This window comes from Odontomachus brunneus, unplaced genomic scaffold (genome assembly GCF_010583005.1).
Source record: "Odontomachus brunneus isolate Ranch 3 - 2012 unplaced genomic scaffold, Obru_v1 Obru_scaffold_021, whole genome shotgun sequence".
Classification (NCBI taxonomy): Eukaryota; Metazoa; Arthropoda; class Insecta; order Hymenoptera; family Formicidae; genus Odontomachus; species Odontomachus brunneus.
Window position 1 is genome coordinate 2195003 of NW_022639471.1, and position 23455 is coordinate 2218457.

The 23455-nt window shown below is 36.7% G+C and overlaps 1 protein-coding gene across 3 annotated transcripts; it reads left to right on the top strand.

The window, feature by feature from the left end:
• Positions 1–18471: 18471 nt before the first annotated feature.
• On the top strand, positions 18472–23019 carry LOC116842102 (ras-like protein 1). Of its 3 annotated transcripts, none has more exons than XM_032810821.1 (5): positions 18472–18661; positions 19435–19626; positions 19837–19980; positions 20059–20265; positions 20440–23019. In XM_032810821.1, exons 2-5 carry the CDS (start codon positions 19498–19500, stop codon positions 20542–20544), a joined length of 585 nt encoding a protein of 194 aa, XP_032666712.1. In that variant the 5' UTR covers positions 18472–18661; positions 19435–19497; the 3' UTR covers positions 20545–23019. The 3 variants fall into 3 exon arrangements, with proteins under 3 accessions (XP_032666712.1, XP_032666713.1, XP_032666714.1); XM_032810822.1 differs by lacking the exon at positions 18472–18661 and adding an exon at positions 18700–19183; XM_032810823.1 differs by lacking the exon at positions 18472–18661 and adding an exon at positions 18700–19105.
• The last annotated feature ends 436 nt before the right edge of the window (positions 23020–23455 follow it).

The following is a 23455-nucleotide window of genomic DNA, read 5'->3' on the forward strand; positions in this document are numbered from 1 at the left end:
CCGAAATACTCACAACCGCGTTCAAACACGAAGAACATCCAGTGCGGTTACGAAGCCGTAAAAGCTTGGCAACGACAAATGCACCTAGCGTGTTGCGAAGGCGCGCGAGTACACGCGCAAACGTTGGCCCGTGCAACGGACGGCTGTAATTGGGTGCTGGTTACAGAATTCATTGCCGCGTTTAGGGCCTTAAACGACCGAGAGATATATCACAATTAAACGTGACCATCAATCTGGACTCTAAGCTGTGATGCTGTGCAAAATACTGCGGCAGGCATTCAAGTAGGCGTAAAAAATCAACGGGCATACATGCATTTGTGCGCGAGTGTGTGTGTGTGTGTGTGTGTATGTACAAACATATATAAATATAAATACTAGATTTTGTACTATAAGTAATTTCGGATATGTGTCAGACACAGAATGAAACACGAGATATATTTTTGCGCCGTTATAATTGTGTGAAACAGTATACATGCGAAAGGTAGCAGAAGATCGTGCATCAAAACATTTCATGAAATTATATCGACACGAAAATATAATCCTCTCATTTTACCCGCAACCGAAATTACTTATCGTACAATCCAGTATATAGGGTGAGTTCATAATTAATGCCATCTTGAATGTCTTTAAAGCAAGAAACAAAGGTGATCTTCAGATTTTCGAAGCTATTCTACTTGGAAAACGTGCTTCTTATACACTGAGAGAAAAACTATTTGAGAAATAGCAAATATTTGGTAGATACTAATATTTACTTATATAAGCGCAGAGGATATTATAATTTCTTTTCGTATAATTTTTTAAAAATTTTACTATGTTTTTAATAGTTCAAGAACTGTCAGTAAGGTCTATCTTACGCAACAAATTTCGCTAGAAGCATAGTGTTTTAATAGCACATTTTAATTCCTAAAATACAAGTAGTACATATAAAATAAAAGGATAACGAATTATTGCAAAATGTCAATCTATTCCTCGTTTACAAAGTTCTAAAGTAAATTTTCACTATAAAATTCTCTCCGTGTACTAATATTAATACTTATACTAATACTAGAGTATAAAATATTTTTCAAATAAGAAAATATATATTTTCTTAAAACCCCTTAAGAGAACCTTTAGCTCTTCATGAGAGCAATTGTTTCTTCTATTTAAATGAGAGAACTTAAATTTAAGTAAATACGTTGAGTGCCTCCATCTAATAAATATTTACTATTTTTTTTTCTCTCAGTGTGGTTATGTTTTTTTTCTGACGGCAATAACTTCGGAAATCTTATCTTTGTCATTTTTCTTCAGAGATACTCAAAATATTGATAGTTACTGTCCCACCCCGTAGAAATGAACACGTAAAATTAGCACGTAAAAGTCGCGCAAAACTTCAACACATATCACGATAATTTTTATATGTTAAAATCGAGTTTTATATGTTATTTTTAAAATCATATCAACCGGCGACGTTTTACGGCACATTCACTAATATTTTCGCGCGTTCTGCATTATGCATTAAATTGCTGTTTGCGATTAATTCCATTTGCGAAATATAAGTATTATCGTATGAAACAAAATATCCCGCCCTTCTCTCTTTCGTGCAGAATACGCATATATTTACTACCGTGGGATTCTCTCACGCGCACGTTGTATTCCCGTAATATGCACGCGCAACCCGTAATCTGGCACAACCAGGGGCAGAAATTTCGTTGCCGCATTTAAGACCAGCCTAACCATAACACGGACTGGTTGAGTATCGAATTCGACGTTGGGCAAAGCTGGTGGAACCGCAATTTACATGCACCACGTACTGCCCTTAACGCAGCATGCTATAGTCGGGCTAATGGAGGGTCTTAGTACAGACAGAATTGATGATCGCGATATACCTAAATCTATTCATCCATGATAATATGAGTACATTATAGAACAGTACGACAATAATTGGATACCTTTTATCTAATTGTCGAATAAAAACGCGCATGGCCCACTGTGTACAGAGATTTAAAGCCTCCAACACTAACGACGGGCATTTTTGTCGCAGGAAAATCAGCTTTATTGTATAAATTGAGTCGAGAGGTTTATCCTTGAAATTAAACGCGAACGACGAACGAGATCACCAAGGTATTTCGACGCGACTATTTACGCGCAATCAGCCGCGCCTATTGCTTGTTATTATCGGACATGATAATAACAACAAATAATATTACTTAGAGAAGGAATAATTCGCAAGTATTATGACCGCGTACGCAGAGTGAAGGACTCAATGAAAATACATGGGTTTGTAAACACCATAAAAGTCTTCATAATCTGTTTCGGCGCAGCAGCTTTTCATCCGCGTATTCTGGAAAAGCGGCTTACTCGTTAACGAGTATAAAAGACAACACATGCATTCGGAAATCTGATAGCGACGCCGATACGAAATCATCACGCGAAATTATTTCCGCGATTCGGTGCCTGCGCACGCTCCAATAACGAGCGCAAATCCGCGCACGTGTATCGGCGCGCGATGGAAAAGCTTGTGCAAAAAAGAAAGAAGGGAAAAAGGAAAATCGAGTAAAAGTAAATCTGCTGACAATATTCGAGCCGCTTAGAGCCTTAAACTGCCTGAAGTATAGATCTATCTTTTCCATTTGCAAAACGCTGGATCAAGCGTCACACATGCGCGGATTTATGCAGCACGTACTTCATAACGGTGTCGACAACGAGCTTAATCGTTTTAAATTCGTCGCATTCAGCAACACGAAGCTGCGTGCGCGATATCGATGGCGGTGCTACGAGCACGCGGAATTTGATGCAGCCAGTTGCGTGGCGTGTACTTGAAATGGTCTTCCCGATTCATCGTATGATTTAATGAAATTTGAATGCATCGACCCTCGGATCGCTGGCTCGAAACGCTCAATCGTTTAGCAACGGTTTGTTGGCGTTCCGCGCGTGATCGTCTTGCGTATATAAGGAAGAATTTACACCTTGGCAGAAAAGCAGAAAAATAGAAAGGCGGAAGCCAATCAAAACTCACGTTGGTGGTCAGGTAATAGTCGACAATTTCTGCTTTTCTATTAGCGCGAGTTCCGACTGGTTTCTGCCTTTCTGTTTTTTATTTTTCTGTCGAGTTGTGAATTCTGTCTAAGACGCGATTTTTACACACACACAGCAGCGTGGAATATTCGCGGGAAAAAAGGATCACACGTCGCGTAAGCGCGACGTCGGTACACATTGCAGAGTAAACCGCACAATTATCGGCATTCCCCTTATCCATTGAAAAAACCAGAGTTGGCTGTTAGTCGATTAAAGCGTTAATTGGCTGAAATAATCGGCAAGTCAATAACCAAAATTATTCGATCGTTATGTATAAAATTACGGCCTATAATCACTTTCGTGATTATCACGACGTGGGACAATCGATGATGGAAACCTTACAATTCTTCTAATTATATTTATGAAACGAATAAATTGTATCGATTTTATAAAATTCATGCAATGTAATTGTTATGTTAACGCAGTAATAAATTTACTGAAAGTTACATTTAGATTTTTATATCACATTTACCATGACATATTGCAAATTTTGATCATTTTCTTTCGTATTACTGTCGTACATCTATTCTATCGTTCTATATGATAAATACGAATGTAATCTGATTAGATATAAAAGGAATTCAACGTTGCTGAATTTCATGATTTAGTATACTTAAAGTTGCACTGTAAAATTTACGTACATCAATCCATCGGCGGGATAATCAATCGATTGATGAAATTAATTATTAATGAAACGTTGATTTGATTCATTACACACTGATTAATAATTCATTTCATTAATCGATTAAATTATTCGTGATTACATATAACGACTATCCTTGCTATTAATGTGCTGATTATTCTAGACAGGCAGAACTTTTCGTCGATTGATGTCCAATGTTGAGAAAAACCTAGTTTTTCATGAGATCAGCATAGCACAATTGAATCTTGCCTTTAGTCTCTACGATATCAAGAGAGATTTTTAGAGTTCAAACTATAAATAGATATCTCTAGTCACAAAAAACCGGCAGTTTTGCAATTAAACTTCTTGCAATCACTTTTTTAATTCTAAAAGGGTCCTTCACAGCTAAAACTGTGAGCAGATCCCTCTGGCCGCAAGAAAAACCAGATTGCAATTAAATTTCTTGCCTCTGTATTCTTTTTGTTTCCAAAAGAGATCTTCACAGCTGAAACTGTGAACGGAGACTTCTGGGCAAGAAAAACTAGATTTTTCTAAAGTTTCAATGATTGTAGGGGAATGCCAGTAATTTAGTTGCCAGTGGTTTTTACCCTGCGTCGAATGAAACCTTAATTTAGCGTCTCACTCGAGATTTCTCGTGGGCAACAAAATCCGTGGCAAGATATCCGAATTCGCCGCGGATATTGTCGTATCATTTTTTGATACCTTCCGCCGAGTGTGTAACGCCGAGTATACCGAAATGCAGGCTTGTGCGCAGTGAATGCGCATTTATACGATGTTCTCAGCGCATACAGAGCCAGGAAGCAGAAACTGACTCGATCCTTCCGTACCCGAGGCGTTGTATTCAGCGTGCCGCGTGATAACCGGCGTTATCCGGACACGTTGTGATTTTCCGCGGAAAATAAACCTGCCGCTGTTTCCGCGCCGTGCCGAGAATACTCGAGGAGTCGACAAGGGCGGAAAAATCGACGGTTGACCGAACCGCTGCCGCCGACGGGGACGACGACGACGACAACGACGAAGACGACGACGATACGAAGAGAGAAAGAGAGTGAGTGAGCGAGTGAGAAGGATGGAGACTGTATAGAGGGGACTAAACTCTGTACACGATCGACGAGCACGCAGCAAAATTGATCTTATTTTCCGCTTTCACGCACCTTTCCGTTATTTTCCGCCACCCGCAACGCGTGTGTGTCTCTCGATGGTATTTGCGCGCCGGGTGTATCGGCGATAAGGCCGAGTAATCGTGTCGCGAATATCGCATTACATAGTCGAGAGGCTTTCAAACGATTTCTTATCGTCCGCGAATGCAACAGGGGATAGAGGAGATAAGTCCAGTAGTCGGTACTGTTGCACGAACGCAATCAGATATTGAGGTGTATGTGGGGATTTTTAAAGGAAAACGAATAAGTAAATAATAAATGTGATAATTGATAAAAATAATTAATTAATAGATCCCCGATAATAAGTTAATACATCTTTTGATATTGGATGAGCTTTTGCTAGAGTGTCTTGAACTGGTGAGTGCAGCAACGAGTGTTGGCTACTGGACGTTTTCTTTTAGTACTATTATGCACACAATTAACGTTAAACACTTACTAGTCAAGTATACCGGATAAAATCTGATTTTCCGGATATCACATTAGAGAAAGGAGAGAGAGAGAGAGAGAAAGAGAGAGAGAGTGTGTGTGTGTGTGCGCTGTTTCAATCTGTTAAGAATAAAACAGTCATATGATAATAAAATCGCCGATAGAACTGGTCGAAAAAGTACATATGTATTAATTTTATGTATTTATCTGTATAAAGGAAAAACAGAATCGGTATGCACACATGATGCGCTTTATAAATGCAGTTTATAAACGCGTAAAAGCGCATTGCGAAATTTTCTTAGACTAAAATAATCAACAAATTAATAATCAAAATTAATCAATCGTCATATACAAACTGATATAATTAATTATTAATCAAGCTTTGAAAAAATTAATTATACACTGATTGATAATTTCAATCAATAAAATTATCTGTAATTTTATATATGACAATTAATTCTGATCAATGATTCGCCGATTATTTCAGCCAAAACAAATTTTAATTAATGTCCAACTCTAAGGAAAACCTGATTTTCTATGTGATTAACATTGTGCCATTAAACCTGTTTTCACTTTATAATCTTAAAAGAGATCTGCATAGTTAAAACTGTGAACAAATGTCTCTAGTCACACGAAAAACTAGATGTTTCTAGAACGTCAATGACTAAACAGGATGCCAATAATTTGGTTTTCAATTAATCAATTAATTCTCTGACGATTGATTTGCCGATTATTTCCTTCAAAGAAAATTTGGATCGATTGATGCAAAACACGATGCCCGTGCACTGGGAAAAGAATACTTGAGAATTTATTTGTGGAATATAAAAGTTTATTTGCAGAAATAAACTTTATTTCACCGACATAAGTTTTATGTCCCACGGATAAATATATTTTCAAGTTTTTTTTTCTCAGTATACTGCACAATGTAACAAAGATGATCTCCGTCGCGTTGTTCTTCCTCGTAACATCGCTACGATCGAACTTGTCGAGCATCAGCGAGCGAATTTCGCACACACGGCGCGGTCTCGCGACTCTCACGGCCGCGATAATACCGACGAATGCCGGTAAATTAGATTAAGCGTATTCGTCGGGTCACGCAGGTGAGCACCAATTGTGTTCATTATTAACTTAATCAGGTGCAGCTGGGCCACGCACGCTTCGTACCTACGCTTCAACGCGAGCGGTTAACATTCACGACTGCGCGCGCGATGGGGCGCTGTTGCGTTCGGTGTCGTTGCACGCGTTACACTCGTCCGAATAATTCCCGTGATTGCCGATTGCGAGTATCGCGCGTTTGATAATGAGCTCGAACCGGGTAAAAACGACCCGTGCTAATTCGCATCTCGCACCGTGTCGAGCAACACGCGTCTCGATAATGCGGACGTGCGTGCGTATACGAAAACGCGAGTGTCTACCGTGCTGTGTAAACAAGGACGAGCTCGCGAGAGTGAAACACGAATATTCTTGAGCAATATTTGAATACGAAATGTATAGATTCACGGGTACTGCAAATATTTCAATATGAAACGTGACTATTTCCCGGTTTCGCGAATTAATTCCACGTCGTGTATTTCTTGCTTCCCTTTCTCATTACCGAGTGATCATTTTATTTCAGATACATTATGATGGAACATTAATATGTTATCGTATTTAATTATAGTGATGAGCATTCTGAAATGTACGATTGCGGAATTACATGTGCCGGCTACGCAAGGTCACGTAGAAAGCTAAACTAACGGAATACGACAACGTATTAATAATATTTGAGGATGATGCAAATAAAATAAATTACTGATATGTTCGAACGGCAAGCAATTCCGTGATCATTCAAATTCCATCAAACTTGAAAAGCCAATAGAGAATTTAGAGATATAACACTACATAAGCTATTGCTCTATCATGATGCCATAAATTATTACTTATTGCCGTTTTTTCCAAGAGTGTTAATAATTTTTAAAATATTTATTTCAGAATTATTCGGTATTCAAATATCTCAACACTTTCTAACTGTATTCTAACTGCATTCAATCTATATTTTTAATTTCAATTGACACACACTATATTAATTATATAGCTTACTCAGCTCCTGATATAGTATGAGAGATAAGCGAATTTTTAATGTGGATAAATAATGGAATTGATGGAAAAATAAAATATACTTCTCTTTTTTATAATATCTGTTTTATCTTTCTTATTTTCTTTTTGTTGTTGATAGAAAAATTTCCACGGGATTGAAAGATGCAAAAGAGTTGGAAAAGAAAAGCAAAAATCATAGCTGTGTGTCTAATAATGCTATATATCAATAGAGATTTAAATTTAGATAGCTAGTATAACAACAAGAGTAAACATTAGTGAAATGAAAACAAATCCAAGCTAGAATTTTCAGTTCAAAAAAGAGCATTATTAAACGCACAAATTACTATTTACGAGATTTGCATTAAATTCTAAGATTATTCAATTTATTCATGTGTGTGAAGAATTATTCAGTCGGATTAATATTTCCTGTTGTATGAAATAAACGCAAGCACAGGTTAATGAATAATCAAAGGCTCTCTAAACTATCAAATAATAACGCGCCCTTAATGTCGGCTAAATTTCGACTAGAACTTCGGCACGCACATATCCATAGCCCATCGTTATTATAAATAACTATAGCTGTATGAATCTCCGATTGTTCAACTTGCACACAATTTATAATTCGTTATCATTTGATAACGAATCATTTGATATATGATATAATCATTAGTATAGTCATTTGATATATAATTTCAAAACCTCTGATTATAGATGAACTTATATGTGTGTATCCACGTATTTATTTCACACAACAAGAAATATTGATTCGGCTAATTAACGGTCCATGAATCTGTGTTAATTATGCTCTTTCTATTAAAGATTTGAACACACACAAAACTATTATCTTTGCTTTTACAATTCCTTCTGTCTCAATCCTTTTTCCCATATTCTATTAAAATCTCCATCGTCAATTAAAAACGACGATAGAAGAATTCCACATAAAAATAGTTTATTATTTACTTTACCAATCAAAAAATTCCATTACTTACTTGTATGCAATATTTAATATTTGCCTACCTTATATACTCGGTATGCAGCTAAGTAAGTTATACAGGGTGTCTTACACTCTCCTCCGGGCATTTTGTGGGAACGTAGAACAGGTTACGGTGAACATAAAAGTTCTATACCGTTTTGCGATATTCGCAATAATTATCGAGATATTAATTATAGAAAATTTATGAATAATCATGCAGAATATGGTAAATGAGTTATAGTAGCGACGACTGCCGTCGTGTACTTATACTTTAAGTCAAATTGAACAAAAAAGTCCTCTACCATTTTCCAAATAATCACATAGATTTTTAATTATTAATTAAAGAAGATTATTGCATGATTTTGCGTGATAATGTACTCATCTTTAATTAATAATTAAAAATCTATGTGATTATTTGGAAAATGGTAGAGGACTTTTTTGTTCAATTTGATCTAAAATATAAATACACGGCGACAGTCGTCGCTACTATAACTCATTTACCATATTCTGCATGATCATTCACAAATGTTCTACAATTAATATCTCGATAATTATTGCGAATATACCGCAAAACGGTATAGGACTTTTATGTTCACCGCAACCTGTTCTACGTTTCCACAAAATGCCCGGAGGAGAGTGTGAGACACCCTGTATAATTAACACGTTGTTTATTGAAATTAAGACAAAATATTAAATGCAAATGGAATATTGAGAAAGAGAAAGATAATCGGATATTAAATAATTCCGAAATATATCTATTTTCAACATAGAGAAAATGACGAGAAGTAATCATTTGTTCAACTATCAAGATAAGACAATAATTTATATGTAACATAATGTTATATCTCAAGATTCTTCAATTAAATGAAGTTAATTGAGATTTATAGAGTTAATATAAAATTTCAACCCAGAGGGAGTTTGAAAATTTCCTTGGCTCGCTTTAACGCGCATCGAAAACTCGCTTCATTGGATATCACGAGGTAAAGTGAAGGAACGATACTTCCGATACCAGGTAAGATGAGTACAGGGGAACTTTCAGATCTAAGTAGTAGGCTCTTTGCTTTTGAGACTGTGGATTTTAGTAAAATTTTGGTTTTGGTTGACGGAGGCAAGTTGAACGAAAAGGAGGAGGAGGAGGAAGTAGAGAAAGAGAAGATTCCTCGCATCTATACTAGCATGGCGAGGTCTATACAACCACTCAGCTTTCATGCTGCACGCCAAACCCCTCTAACGCGATCAGCAACGAACAGAGAGAGAGAGAGAGAGAGAGAGAGAGAGAGAGAGAGAGAGAGAGAGAGAGAAGAAGGGAGAGGGGAGAGAGAAAAGGAAAGACGGTTTTAAAGACGGCGGGGCAACATTTGCATTTCTCGACACTTAGATGGGAGAGAGCGGTGGGCCGGCGCGTTATGCAAATCTTAATTCGCCTCACTGGAAAACTCGTAAAATTACCGTGCTTTTCCGCAATAAAGCCTCAAATTACTTGCACGCTCCTCCACGTACTTCACCCCCTCGGTCGGCCTCGCGTTCCGCATGGAGAGAGATCTACGCGATCGTTCGGGGCGCTCTTTTTCCCTCCGCGAGGATTAACGACACCCACGTCGAGAGAAACGTTGAAAAAAAAAAACATTGAAATAATACAATCGCACGCGCGCATTGCTCGAGCCGACTAAACACCCCCATGGGTCCTATATACGCGCGGCGTACCCGGTAGATCTTGATTTTCCCACGCGCCGGTATATCATTAGCGCGTTATCGTTCGACGCGGAGAATGATCAATTAGCGGACACGTACGTGTACGTATGAGTAACGTTTGCGGTCGATAGTTTATTAGATACACGCATAATTCGGTTTGCTCAATTATCGTAACAGCGCGGCCCCTGGCCGCTGAGCGCAGTTAAAAATCGTTTGACACGTCGGCATGAATATTCGCTCCGCTGTATTTACGAGTCTAAAGGTATATCCTCCAAGGACCTATTTAACATTTGTGAAATCGTGCGATACGTGCACACATGAAGGAGAAAATCGACCGATCTCGTGTGCAACGAATATCGTATCGCAACATTGTATATTGTATACACACACAGTATTACTATATCACAGAATTACTCCTTTAAATATCCGCACTGCCTATTCTCTAAATTTACCGAAATGGAAATTTACTCGAAACGAGTGGAAAGTGCCAATATTTTCAGTCAAAGCGACAATGAAAACACTGCCACTCGAAATCGCAAGAGTAAATGTTCCACACAGGTTTAAAGTAGATTCTGTACTGAGAGAAAAAATTTGAAAAAGAACAGATTTTTTTTCGCGGTAGTAATAACAATTTTTACTTAAATCTGGTTGTTTGTTTAAGTAAAATAAACAATTAGTTACATAAAAAACAATGGTTTTAGAAAATATAGATTTCCTCTTTTAAAAAAAGTGTTTCTTCAATTTAAAAATATTTATATTAATACAATATGTTATTAACATTCAACGAATAAATATTTCTTATTTTTAGATATTTTTTTCTCTCAGTGTAACTTTCTATGTGCGAATATTTAACTCAATTAAAGTAATTTAATTTTAAGTACAAAAATATTCATTCGACATTCTGAGTGGAAAATTTATCTCACATGAGTGAAAAGTTTTAATGACTCGGTGGTCATTGTATTTTTCGAGTAAAACTTTACTACAAAAAATTTAGACAATATGTATATATTCAAATCAATATATATAATACTTCTCTTAATATTTAATGTTAATTATACCGTAAAAAAAAATTAATTGCAGGAGCTGAAATATCGCTGTGGCAATTAGGAAATATTATTGAAATATGGGCAGAACTAATATCGTTGCTATCGAAGCTAAATTTATTAACTATTTGAATTTCGGAGCTACAATAAAAAATATTCGACAGAATATTCCTAGACAGAAAATTTCTATCGCTTTTATTTTAAATTGCACTTTATATTCGTTAAAAACGTAAAACTCGCACCTTACGTTACAAATCCAAACCAAAGTTTTCCATCAGTTTTTAACATAGTTCAATAATTAATATCCACTTTAATACAAAGACGAAAATAGATGTCTTTATTACTTACACAACTGCGCTGTTTAATGCTGATCTCACAGAAAGACGATTCCACGTCCATCGGAAGCGCGCTAATTTTCCCTTTCCAATGATCTTTGCCTCAAGTCGCTATGACGTCTACAAGTGGAGTTATTAGCGATTGTGTCGATCCGCGCTTTAGATTTTTCGGCGTTGTCGCTGTAAGTAGCGAGCCGTGTAAGTAGGACGCGAGTATTGCCCGCGCGTGAAAAAACTTTTAAATATTTGCACATAGAAAGTTACACTGAGAGAAAAAAATATCTAAAAATAAGAAATATTTATTCGTTGAATGTTAGTAACATATTGTATTAATATAAATATTTTTAAGTCACCTTTCGCGATAAGTGAAAGTACGCCGCGGCCAGGCGCGCTACCCCCTCCCCTCCCTCCCCGCGGCCAGATAAGCTCCACCGCAGAGCTCCGCCCGTGACTGACTGCGACAGCGCGACCATTCATCTCACTTTATAGGAGACAGTGCGCCGGCGCAAGAGCAAGTGTAAGCGTATCATACGAGCGCGAATTTCGGGCCCAGATCTGATGTCGATGCCGTGGCTTTAAACGGCTGTAACTCGCGAATAAGTCGACATAGAGATATGAAACAAAAAAGCAATCATTTTGTCACGCGCTCCCGCACACGTCTGTAATGCTCTTTCATTGGCCATTTGAAAAAGTTGCGTAATCGTGATCGATTAAAGCGTGGTAAGCGCGATCATACGAGCAACACGTAACTTCTTTCGCTCGCGATCGAATTGTTTAGATTCCTTTCTTCTCGTCTATTGTAATAATGATGAGATTGTAATAATGATGAGATATAAACACTGTGCGTCAAAGGCATAATTATCATGGTTATTTGAGAATTGGTAGAAGATTGTTTTGTTCAATTTCATAAGCTCCGCTCGTACACGAGCGTTAATACGCATTATGTTAGACATTTTGTATATATTTCCAAAATGAATGAAATAAAAAATAAAATATAATAAAATATAAGAAAATATAATAAAAATATTATGAAGAAATAAAACTTGTTTTATATATCTATTAATTATATAGAGTAGATTTAGATGCTCTTGTGCAAATAGAACTATTAAATTAAATAGAAAAATCTTGCATCATTTTATACAGATTATTCTACGGTAATTGTCGAGATAATAAAACTACGGTAACTGTCCGAGATAATGAAATAAAACTAGTCAATCAATGCGAGTTTTATAAGGTTAATTTCTTACAAAGTCGAATATTCGAGATTCGCGCGTATAAAATATTTAAAAATATTGTAGCTTTTTCAGTTACTCGACAAGCAAATGTGCGCTTTTAATTTTAAATTTGTATCTCACAGAGAATGTATGTTACCTGCGATAACCAAGTTTTTCTTTGGTAATGACAGCAAATCTTTTAGCAAAGTTCAAATCAGCCATTGAAATTTAGCTGACATTATTAAGTAATTTCTGTATAAGCGCAATATTTGATTCATAAAGCCATTCGACGAAACTACTCGTCCAATGTGATCGCTTAATCGTTTCGAGCGTGTTAAGCCGATATTCACAGTCCGTCATTGTTTGACAAATAACCATGGCTTCATGAATCTCTGATTATTCGATAACGCGTGCGTACTTCATACAAGAAATATTCAATCAAACAGCTGAATAACAGCACGTGAATATGAATTCATGTGTACTCTCAATCAAAGATTATAAATAATTCACAGCTCTGAATGCCGGCTATAGATAGTTGAATGCGCGTGTGTCGGGCACGCGACCGTACGATTTTTTCACGCGTATCTCAGCCTTCACGAGCTGGATGACGGATCTAAAGTGGGATCCGAGCATGTGGCGTTCCTCGCGCGCGTAATGAGGCTGCATGTATGGCCGAAGGGAGCACCACTAGACCGGGGGGCGAACGTAGTTGGTGCCACGGGCCAGTGTTTACAGCGACGATTATTCATTCACTCAATAATTCATAATTCGCCCGCCTGTCAGCCTGCGATACACCACGAGTGACAACGGAGAGCCGCGCGTCCGCCTCGACTCTCGCGTTCGCGCGCGCAGACGGGATACCCGGTATATAATTCAGGTGATTTAAAGCGGGCGATAATACGGCGTCACAGCTAACCAAATTGATTCAACGGCGGGGCCGCGTAATTGCGCGCGCGGAGCAACCACAATGTAAATGCGATTGGGTCGCGCGCGCAGTTCGTCCCCCGCATTATTTGGCTTAAACTATCTTCGACGTGTCACGTCAACGGTATTAGCGTTTCGCTAATTATACGGCGTGTCTCCGAGAGCCGCCCTCGTCGTATCAGATTTTAACGATGTATTCTTCGACCCTCCTTCGCGCCTCCGAGGCGCGTGATCTCGTTAGCCGAGCTGCGTGCGCCGTAGATTTCACCTCTCGCGTGTATAATATCTCCACCTCCACGTCGTTACTTAGTGCATGAGGAAACTGTTCACTTGAAAAGTTCCAAATAAAGGAGTTTCCTCGGGGGATAGGAGGATCGGCAAAGGAAATTAATATCGACAACTAAACGTAAAATAAGCGCGAGAAGCTAGACTCAAATACGGATTCATTTAGTCTCTTTTCTTTGAGTGAAAAATTTTCCACCCGAAAAGTAAAACGCGACAGTCGAGTCGCTCGAATTCGAGTTATTTTGCACTCCTATAGAGTGAGCTCCCCGCTCTGAGTCGTTGAGTGAATATTTTCAGTCGAGATTGAAGAGCGAATCTGATGTATCTCACTGTCAGCGGAGTATATCACTCCAATCGATTGAAACATGAGTCAGAATCCATCCACTCTAATCTTAAGATAGCCTCGAATGAAAACACTGCCACTTTTCATACTCAAAAAATACTTGCAAATTTATATTTACAGGATATTAAATTTATTTCTGTAAAATAAGAGTTTATTCGTCTCTTTCTCTCTCTCTTTGTGAATAAATTTTATATTTCACACACAAATAAATTTTTAAGTCTCTTTCTCTCAGTACATTCGTTTTGTGTGAGATTTCGTTTCAAGATATTTAGGGAGTGGATTTTATTTCGCATATAATAATATAATCTCTCCGCTCGCGCGTTATTAGTACACATGTCAGTACACTGAGAAAAAATATTTAAACATTTATTTGCGGGATATACAATTTATTTCTGTGAAATAAACTTTTATATAAAGTTTTTTTTATATAGAAGTTTATTTCTGTGAGATAAACTTTTATCGCACAAATAAATTTTCAAGTACTTTGTTCTTAGTGCGTATAAGAAAATTGTTTACGTGAAAAATTTTGAATTAAAATAAGGTTTCCTCGAGGAATAGAGAAAAAATTAGCAATAACAAATTAATATCGAACTGAGCTTAACGTGAATGTGAAAGAAAGAGACTCGAATATGAATTAATTTATAGATAAACATCAGCGAAATGGAGCTTTCGCTGGTAAAAAGTGAATGCTAAGGTAACAGTGTCAATGTCTAGACGCTAATAACACTACACTGAAAAAAAAGCGGTTTGATTGACAAAATCAGTGGTCATCGGCCCTCGAAGAAATATTAGATCTATTCAACAAAATACATGTTAATGCAACAATAAGTTGCATTGAAATCTACTATATCAACACAATTTATTTAACATGTATTTTGTTGAATAGATTCAATATTTCTTTGATGGCCGGTGACCGCCGATTTTGTCAATACAATCCCTTTTTTTCTCAGTGTAGTACCTGTTATTAGAGATTCTATATTGAAAGTTCAAAGATTCGCATTTAAAGATCAAATATCAACAAGAATGTTCAGAATTAGGTACCGGTGTCATTGATGTCCACACGGAGAAAAATAATTTGCTGGCCCAACAAATTTTCTGCTAGTCTAACAAAATATTTTCGTTATTATATGGATAGCAAAAAAATTTGCTAGGAGTACTAATTATTATTTTCTGGATATAATTTGCTAAATCTATAAATTATTTTGCTGTAACCATGATGGACTTATATAAGCAGTTGCAATTTTGCTCCGATAGCAAATAAATTTGCTAAGGATACATTATTTTGTATCAATAGCAAATTAACGTGATTCTTAGGACAAATACACTCAACAAGTATTTTTTTATCCTGGCAACGAAACTATTTTTGCTCTGATAACGAATAATTTGTAAAATTAGTTATGTCAAACTAAATTTTTCTGCCGTCACTACGAATATGCAGTAGCAACGACAATTTTGCTAAAAGAGCAAGATTATTTTTCTCCATGCAGATATTGGTACTTTTTTTCATCTTAGTGTCGAAAGTATCGATCGTCGAAGTTTGATACGGCGATACGGCTTGAGAAACGTGAGATACTTCATACGCATAGGCTTAACCGATCAAGAAACGTCATTCGTCTATCTATCGGCGCTATCTATTGACAAGTTTGAAGCAATGACACCCGAGAAGCACACGACACTGCATACAGCAGCGTATTCTGAAACGAATTTATAGGGCACCGCGGATAGATACACAATAGCCGGGAAAAATGCGCGATGCTCTTATCGGCTTTTATGGCGTAGATAGAGGAAAATTTGTGGGACCGACGTCCCATGGGAATAAGACGCGTGAGATGATACCCCGGATAAAGTCAGACCAGCCTGTTGCAGATAGCATCAGAAACTCCGCGTCGCGCCTAGAAATCGCAAGGAACGCCGTTTGCCGGAACGAACGCTGCGAAATCAGATAATGCACGTCGCTGCATACTATCAACTGGTCGGACTTATTCGCCACGGGCTGATTTCGACGTGAATACCGCGAGATCATTGCAACATGTGTTTAGATGAAAATTGAACTTATGTCACTACCGAGGACCGACAAGTTTTAAGAGACGATCGACACGTATGTAATGTTCTCAGGACACAAATTTTGTTTTACAACAATCAAATTCTCGCGTCTCACTTATCTTATACCGTGTTATCTTATTACAAGATCTTACATTTCGTCGTTACAAATTACTTTTTGGATATCTAAAAAAGTAATGGATAATTCGTCTATATTACCGACTATTAGCAAAGCGCGAGCAGAGCCCCGACATTACCGACTGTCTTGCGATATTTAGTATCCCTATAGTCGTTGCTGTCGCTAGCGACTAATCATATATGTACAGAAGAAAAAATTTGTTTAAAAATACAAGGGCTGATTTTTCCAATCTCTTGGTAAGCTAACTAACAGTTATTTTATGTCTGTTTTTGTTTCTCCTTCAAATTATACAGAGACAGACATATGATTTAATTATCAGCTAACTTACCAAAAGGTTGGAACAATCGGCCCTAAAAGTCGCAGGCGACTTTCTACGTGTGTGTAACATGTGTTACAGTTTCTGTTTTCACTCACCCACTTTCTTTTAGACAACTTAGGATGACAGCTCTGGTCGCGGTGAATGGAGCACCTCATGTTGCGCTCGTGAAATGTTTCGTTTGGCTCTTCCGATGATACATCGAATCGTCCAGCGAGACATCCTTTTTTGACAGTTGTCCAACGATTCTCTGTCGCAAAAAATACACAAGATTTACTTTTTGGGCATTTTCCGACGATGATGTTTCGCGCACGAGTCTCCTTTGCCGATCGTAACGATTTGAACTTCAGTCATTACCGACGTATCATAACACTTTGCTCGGCACTCGAGACGACCGTTTCGTCGACATTCCGACTGGTAACTCAGCGATACTTTGCTACGAGGAACGCGCCAAACCGGCGATCGAAAGCGAAACTCATCCTCGAAGAGCGAAGATCGCGAATAACTCGGGGGAGCGCTTACTCGTACCCAACCTGACGCGATCCCTTTCGTAACTGATTGAACATCGCAACGGTTAAGTTTTTCGAAATGCAGTATACGCGACACATATCGGCCGGCACTCCCGAATCTAATCCTCCCGTGGGATGTCACTTTGGAAATTCCTTGACGACACGGTCCGCTACAAACGCACGAGACTTAATTAGCGGCGCTTTCCGACGACGATACTTCGCGCGCGAGATTGCTCGTTAAAATCGTAAGAGGCAGCGACTTGAACTCCGAGCTGCCATCTTACGGCGAACATATGACGCTTGTCCCCGTATTCTCGATAAGTCATTTCGTGGGATATTGACTACAACCGTTCTTTTAACGATCATTCTTATCGACACGAAATTTGCTCCCGACATTGTCGACGACGATACTTTACGCGAGTTAAGAATCACGACTTAAACCTCAAAACGCTATTTCGTGACGAGCGCGCGGTACTTTGCTTAATATTTCTGACATTATATCTGACAATAAGTCAAAAAACTCATAAATCGCTTTTAAAAACACTTTTATACGTAAAAGAGAAATTTAGAATAAGACATCTTTTGTCACGGCGAACGCGTGAGATTTACTCCCGGCATTATTGGCGATGATGCTTTAGACGTAAGACCGGTTGAAATTGCAAACAGCGACTTGTGTCTCCAATCGCCATTTCGTAATGAACGCGCGACAGTTTGCTCGATACTTCCGACAACGCATCCCGAAACAGTGATATTCAACGATAATTTAGCGATACTTCATCACGACGAACGTGCTAAATCTATTTGCGCTACTCTCAGCTATAATTCAAGTGTGAAACTCACCTCCGATACTTCACTCAATATTCCTGACTAACTGCTGCAATGGTGGAGGAAAGAGCGAGAGAGGGAGATAGTTACTTTAGAAATTATTTAAAGACAATTTCAAATGCACCAAACTTACTTTTGCCAATGATTCTTTGCGTGTAAGTCTCTTGAATCTTTAAATTACGACACAGCTTGTGAAAATAGCGCCACGCGCGTCCTATGATTGGCGTTGTAATCGACGCAGCACGCGTGCGCGGGATTGCGACAATACATTTGTTTGTTGAAAATCATACACAAATCAAAGTACAAAAAAATATTCGTCTCGATGTATGATTAATTATTTAATTAAAAGATAGCTATCATGTCCGGTGCGTTTCGATTGTTTTATCTTGGAATTATCCGCCTCAAAGTCCACCGTTGACGTCATATTTCGTGTGCCACACCCGCACCATCTGTGAGAGCAATCTGTCAGTCGCGCGAACCCGGTGGTCAACACCCTTTCCGACATTTCCGTCTCCGTAACTTCGCAAGAGCAACATTGGCAGCACTGACGATGCTCCTTTCCAGATGGTTTCTCCAGTGACTAATTCGCGACGGAGCGGATTACGTAGGAGAGGAGTGTTTTAATTGTCAGGTGCAATTCGTACAGATGAGTCTTTGAGCGACGGTAAGTGCGCGAACGACCGCGGGCGATGCATCGTCCGCGTCGTTAAGCCGCTTCTCTCCGTCTCCTCCTCTCAGCCGCGCGTTGCGTCTCTCGAAAGCATGCACTGTGTGTTTACTCTGAAATACAACGACGCGCATAGCGCGTCGATGACGCGTGTGCTCCTCGTAAAAATACTCTATTGAGGAATTTCTCGTGTGGCGCTTGCCGACAACAATTGTCCGGGTGCTAAGTGCACTCAGTCGCCCCACGATTACAATCAATCTGTTACGTGCCTACCCACGTAGTACGTATGTGGGGTTGCCGTTCGTTGTTCGAGATGTGTGTGCACACAACACTACCGATTTGTGTTGCTTTTTTCAGTTGTCAAACGCGTCCGATACGTTGCTCTCGAATTTGCGAGTGATTAAAGTGGTTGTGTATATATTGACGATTACTCATCGCAGTGTGAGTCTATTAAGTGTATGTAATAATTGTGAATGACTAATCCAGCAAGAAAGAGACAGGGAAAGAGTGTGTGCGTGTGTGAGTATGTGTGTGCGTGAGAGAGATTATAATTGCCATTTAAACCTTCTAAAACGTATGATGAGTTGTATTTTGTATTTTAAAAGTTGCCTTTTAAAACAAAAATGAAGTTGATTCCAATAACAAATTATTTGATCTATATAAAATGCAAATTAATTTTTTATTAATAATAAATAGTATTTCTAAAAGATTTCAATAGTTTTCTTAATAAGATTATCATCAATTTTGCATATTGTTTTTTCTTTTTGCAGAAAAAGAAACGCTTTCTGACAAAAACAACAAGAGTTGTAACTTCCAACTTAAAACACTGCATCATGACAGAATATAAGCTTGTAGTGGTTGGTGCTGGAGGTGTTGGGAAGTCAGCTCTTACCATTCAGCTGATACAGAATCACTTTGTTGACGAGTATGATCCTACCATAGAAGATTCATATAGAAAACAAGTAAGCAAGATTTATGTGTGTATCTAGAAAAGATAGTAATTTTATTTCTATCATGGTAGTATCTTTTGTAGTAATTTTCAGTTCATTTATGGATTATTATCTTTTATACTAAAATACCTAAACCAGTTTTAAATTAAAAATCTAAAATTTAAAAAATATATAATATCTTATTTAGCTCTATTAAATGCCCTAACACCTGTTGTTAAACAGGTGGTGATCGATGGTGAAACGTGCCTTCTAGATATATTAGACACAGCAGGACAAGAGGAATATAGTGCAATGAGAGATCAGTACATGAGAACAGGAGAAGGATTTTTGTTAGTATTTGCTGTAAACTCAGCTAAAAGTTTTGAGGTAAACATGTTATACAAATTATTGCCATTTGATCCGTACTTTCATATGACACCATACATTGTACTTTCAATATTATAGGATATTAGTACATATAGAGAACAAATAAAACGAGTAAAAGATGCAGAAGAAGTACCAATGGTGTTAGTTGGCAATAAGTGTGATCTTCAGCAGTCTTGGGCAGTAAACATGACTCAAGCAAGAGAAGTCGCGCGGCAGTATGGTGTGCCATTTGTAGAAACCTCGGCGAAAACAAGAATGGGTGTAGATGACGCTTTTTATACTTTGGTAAATAGATAGTAATAACTTTATCATATTATAAGTATGACGAATAGAATAACATTAACGTAATATTCTATACATTAAAATAATTTCTATGTGACGCAATGTCGAGTTTCTACAAGTATATCTCAAATGGATTTGTAAAAAAATTAAGTAACAATATTCCGTCACACGTTCTAGGTCAGAGAAATACGGAAAGACAAAGAACTTAGAGGTAAAGAGAAGAAAAAACGTAATAAAGTCGGTAATTCTGGACGCAGGAGACATCGATGCTGTCTTTTATAAATCCTTGGATAACACCAATACACTTTCACTCGACTACATATTACAACGCAGAAATAAAATATGAAAAGCCTTACATTATGTTCACAGTGCACAAATATTTGCAGCTTATTCTATAGAATATTGTAATAAATTACTAGCACAATTTTTTCTATACATTGAGAGGCAAGAACAAATTACCTAATAGAACTATATAATATTACATACGTTTTTACTAATGGATTTATGTTTCGTAAGAAATGTTTACCCGGCAGTTTGCCATACGTTTCGTAATATTCCATTAAACCGAAGTGTCTTAACCCTTGATTGACTGGAAGAGTGATAACTATTTTCTTCATTACATGTGTAATGATGTTGGCACAAAAAAAGACATTGAATTTCATATGTATGTTTATAGAATCGAAAAGTTACAACTAATTCGCGAATAGATTAAACTTCACGCAGATATTCATGTTGGTCAATGTTAATTATGTCGTTTATATACAGGGGATTATAAAAATTTGCTACAGAATAAACAGGCCAATGATGAAGAATCCGGTGAAATATGGCATGTATGTATTACGCGCAAATTTATTTTTCATAATTATAGATATTTAGTTGTTATATACTACGATCATTCGTTGCGCGCTAATGAATTTTAATTAAACAGCAATATTATAATACACTATTACAAAATGAAATCTAATCAATGTACGAATTGTTTTATAACTTATGAATTAAGTTTTGATCATTGCCATTAGTACTCTGAATATTATATGCTGAAGAAATAAGACTTCTTTTCATTTTTTAAAAAAGAAAAAAAAGAAAGAAGTTCTGAGTCATATAAAATAGATATCACAAACTTAATTCATTATGTGCTGTGATTAGATATTCTTAAGTACATGCCAGATTAGTTAAGTGTTACTGTGATTAAGTCTGCAATTTTCAAATAAGACCTTATTTCGTAGCATAAGAATATATAAATACACTCTATTTTACAAGGAAACATATAAAAGTGTCTTTCATTGATTTTAATGAGTTTTGAATATGATGCAAAGCAGATAAACTGAGATTTTTTTACATATACTTTCTCGCAAATTTGAAACAACCCCTCATAGATAACTTACTTGCAAATAAAATTATTTGTTTGTGAATATCTTTGAAATCGTAAAGTGTACGAAAAAAAATATTTAAAAAAATTTTTATGGGGTTTGGGAATCAGTAAAGGACATTTTCATATGTTACTTTGTAAGAAACAAGAAATACTCTTGTCATTAGTACAATTTGGAAAAGATACGAATCAAGTAACGAATATTGTGTAATTATATCAAAATAAATTCGCATGGCGATTGTTAAATTTGAGGAAAGGATATATCGCTTTCTTGTATTAATTTCTCGTGCTATCTATATATTATTAACCAAAGGCTTAATATTCAACTATAATGTATGTTTTTTTATTCTCCTTTAAATAGTGAATTTATTACAAGAAAGCTGTATTTCTGCTAATGTATTCTTATACATTTATTTTTCTCTACAGTTATATAGGAATCTAAGTATACTTAAAGTTATTATCTTCTAAACTTTAAGAGGAAGCGTAAGAGAAACTACTGTCAACATAGTTGATATAGTAACACAGACTTACGTTTCTGTTTTACTAATAATTTGCTATAATATAACATAATGCATCATAGTTAATAAAATAAATATATATTTACCATGATTTATATATGTATTGCGATATACTCACGCATAGTTTAATCAGTAAAGTTATCATCAAACGACGAAGGTAAATACAGTACTCAAGTTAATTGAGTATTTTTTTCTGACAATAAGATAATTTCAATACAATGAATTTATTCTTCAATCAACATACAACGTAAATATGGACTAGCCTCTGTAATATGTTCAAAGAACAATCAAGGGTTAAATCCTTCATCAAACAATGCAAACAATATAACTTCCATATTCTCGTATGCGTGTACATGTAGTATTTTTTAATATTAATGTTTCCGAGTAACGAAAATGTGTATATATAAATATACACGGCATAGATATCATTATATAATTGAATTTCATATCGAAACTTTTTATATAGGACTTATTCGTTACGCGCATTCGCTTCTTGAATGCTTGCCTATAAGATCGTTATGGCTCATTTGCGCTGTGTGTTTTATAATATTAAAATTTTCATACTTTTAACTTTATTAAAACAATATTTTGTCATTGGTACGAGTCTTTGGATAGTAAAATATCAATCACAAACAATAACATTCATATTTCAGCTATTATAATCGAAGTTTACCAATAAAGTTTTACATAAAATTCAGTTATGTTAATTTGGCTGATATCTGTTAGTGTTCTTTAATTATATTAAGAGGTATACACACACACACATATATATATACATATATAAACTTATATTTAATGAATTTCATCTTGTCGTATATATATCAAATTGTTATGATGTCATGATATGGAAATAAAAAGTTACACCTTAAATAGTTACGTACGGCCTTTGAAGGCGACTCAAAATACAAGAAAGAAATAGTAAATAAAAGCTCTACCACAGTTATTAGTGCACAGCCTTGATACATTAACAACACCAAACATTGATGTTCGCATATGGTCTTACACCGACTAATGCACTCGAATGTTGAACTGATAGTACTAGGTACGAGATACGAAGTGATTCTTTCACCAACGGATTTCCTGGGTCGGTGGATGAACTGTCTTTGGATTGTCGTCCTTTTGACGGTCTGTAAATTTTAATTATCCGATAGTGCAGCAACACTTATAAAATATAATTGGCATTTGTAAGTAAAGATATAATTCAGCAATGTTGTTTGTTATACAAGATATACAATGTGCACTACCGCTGCAGTAGAATTCTTATTTGTAAAAATAATTTGCATTTATTCTTGAATTATACTAATAC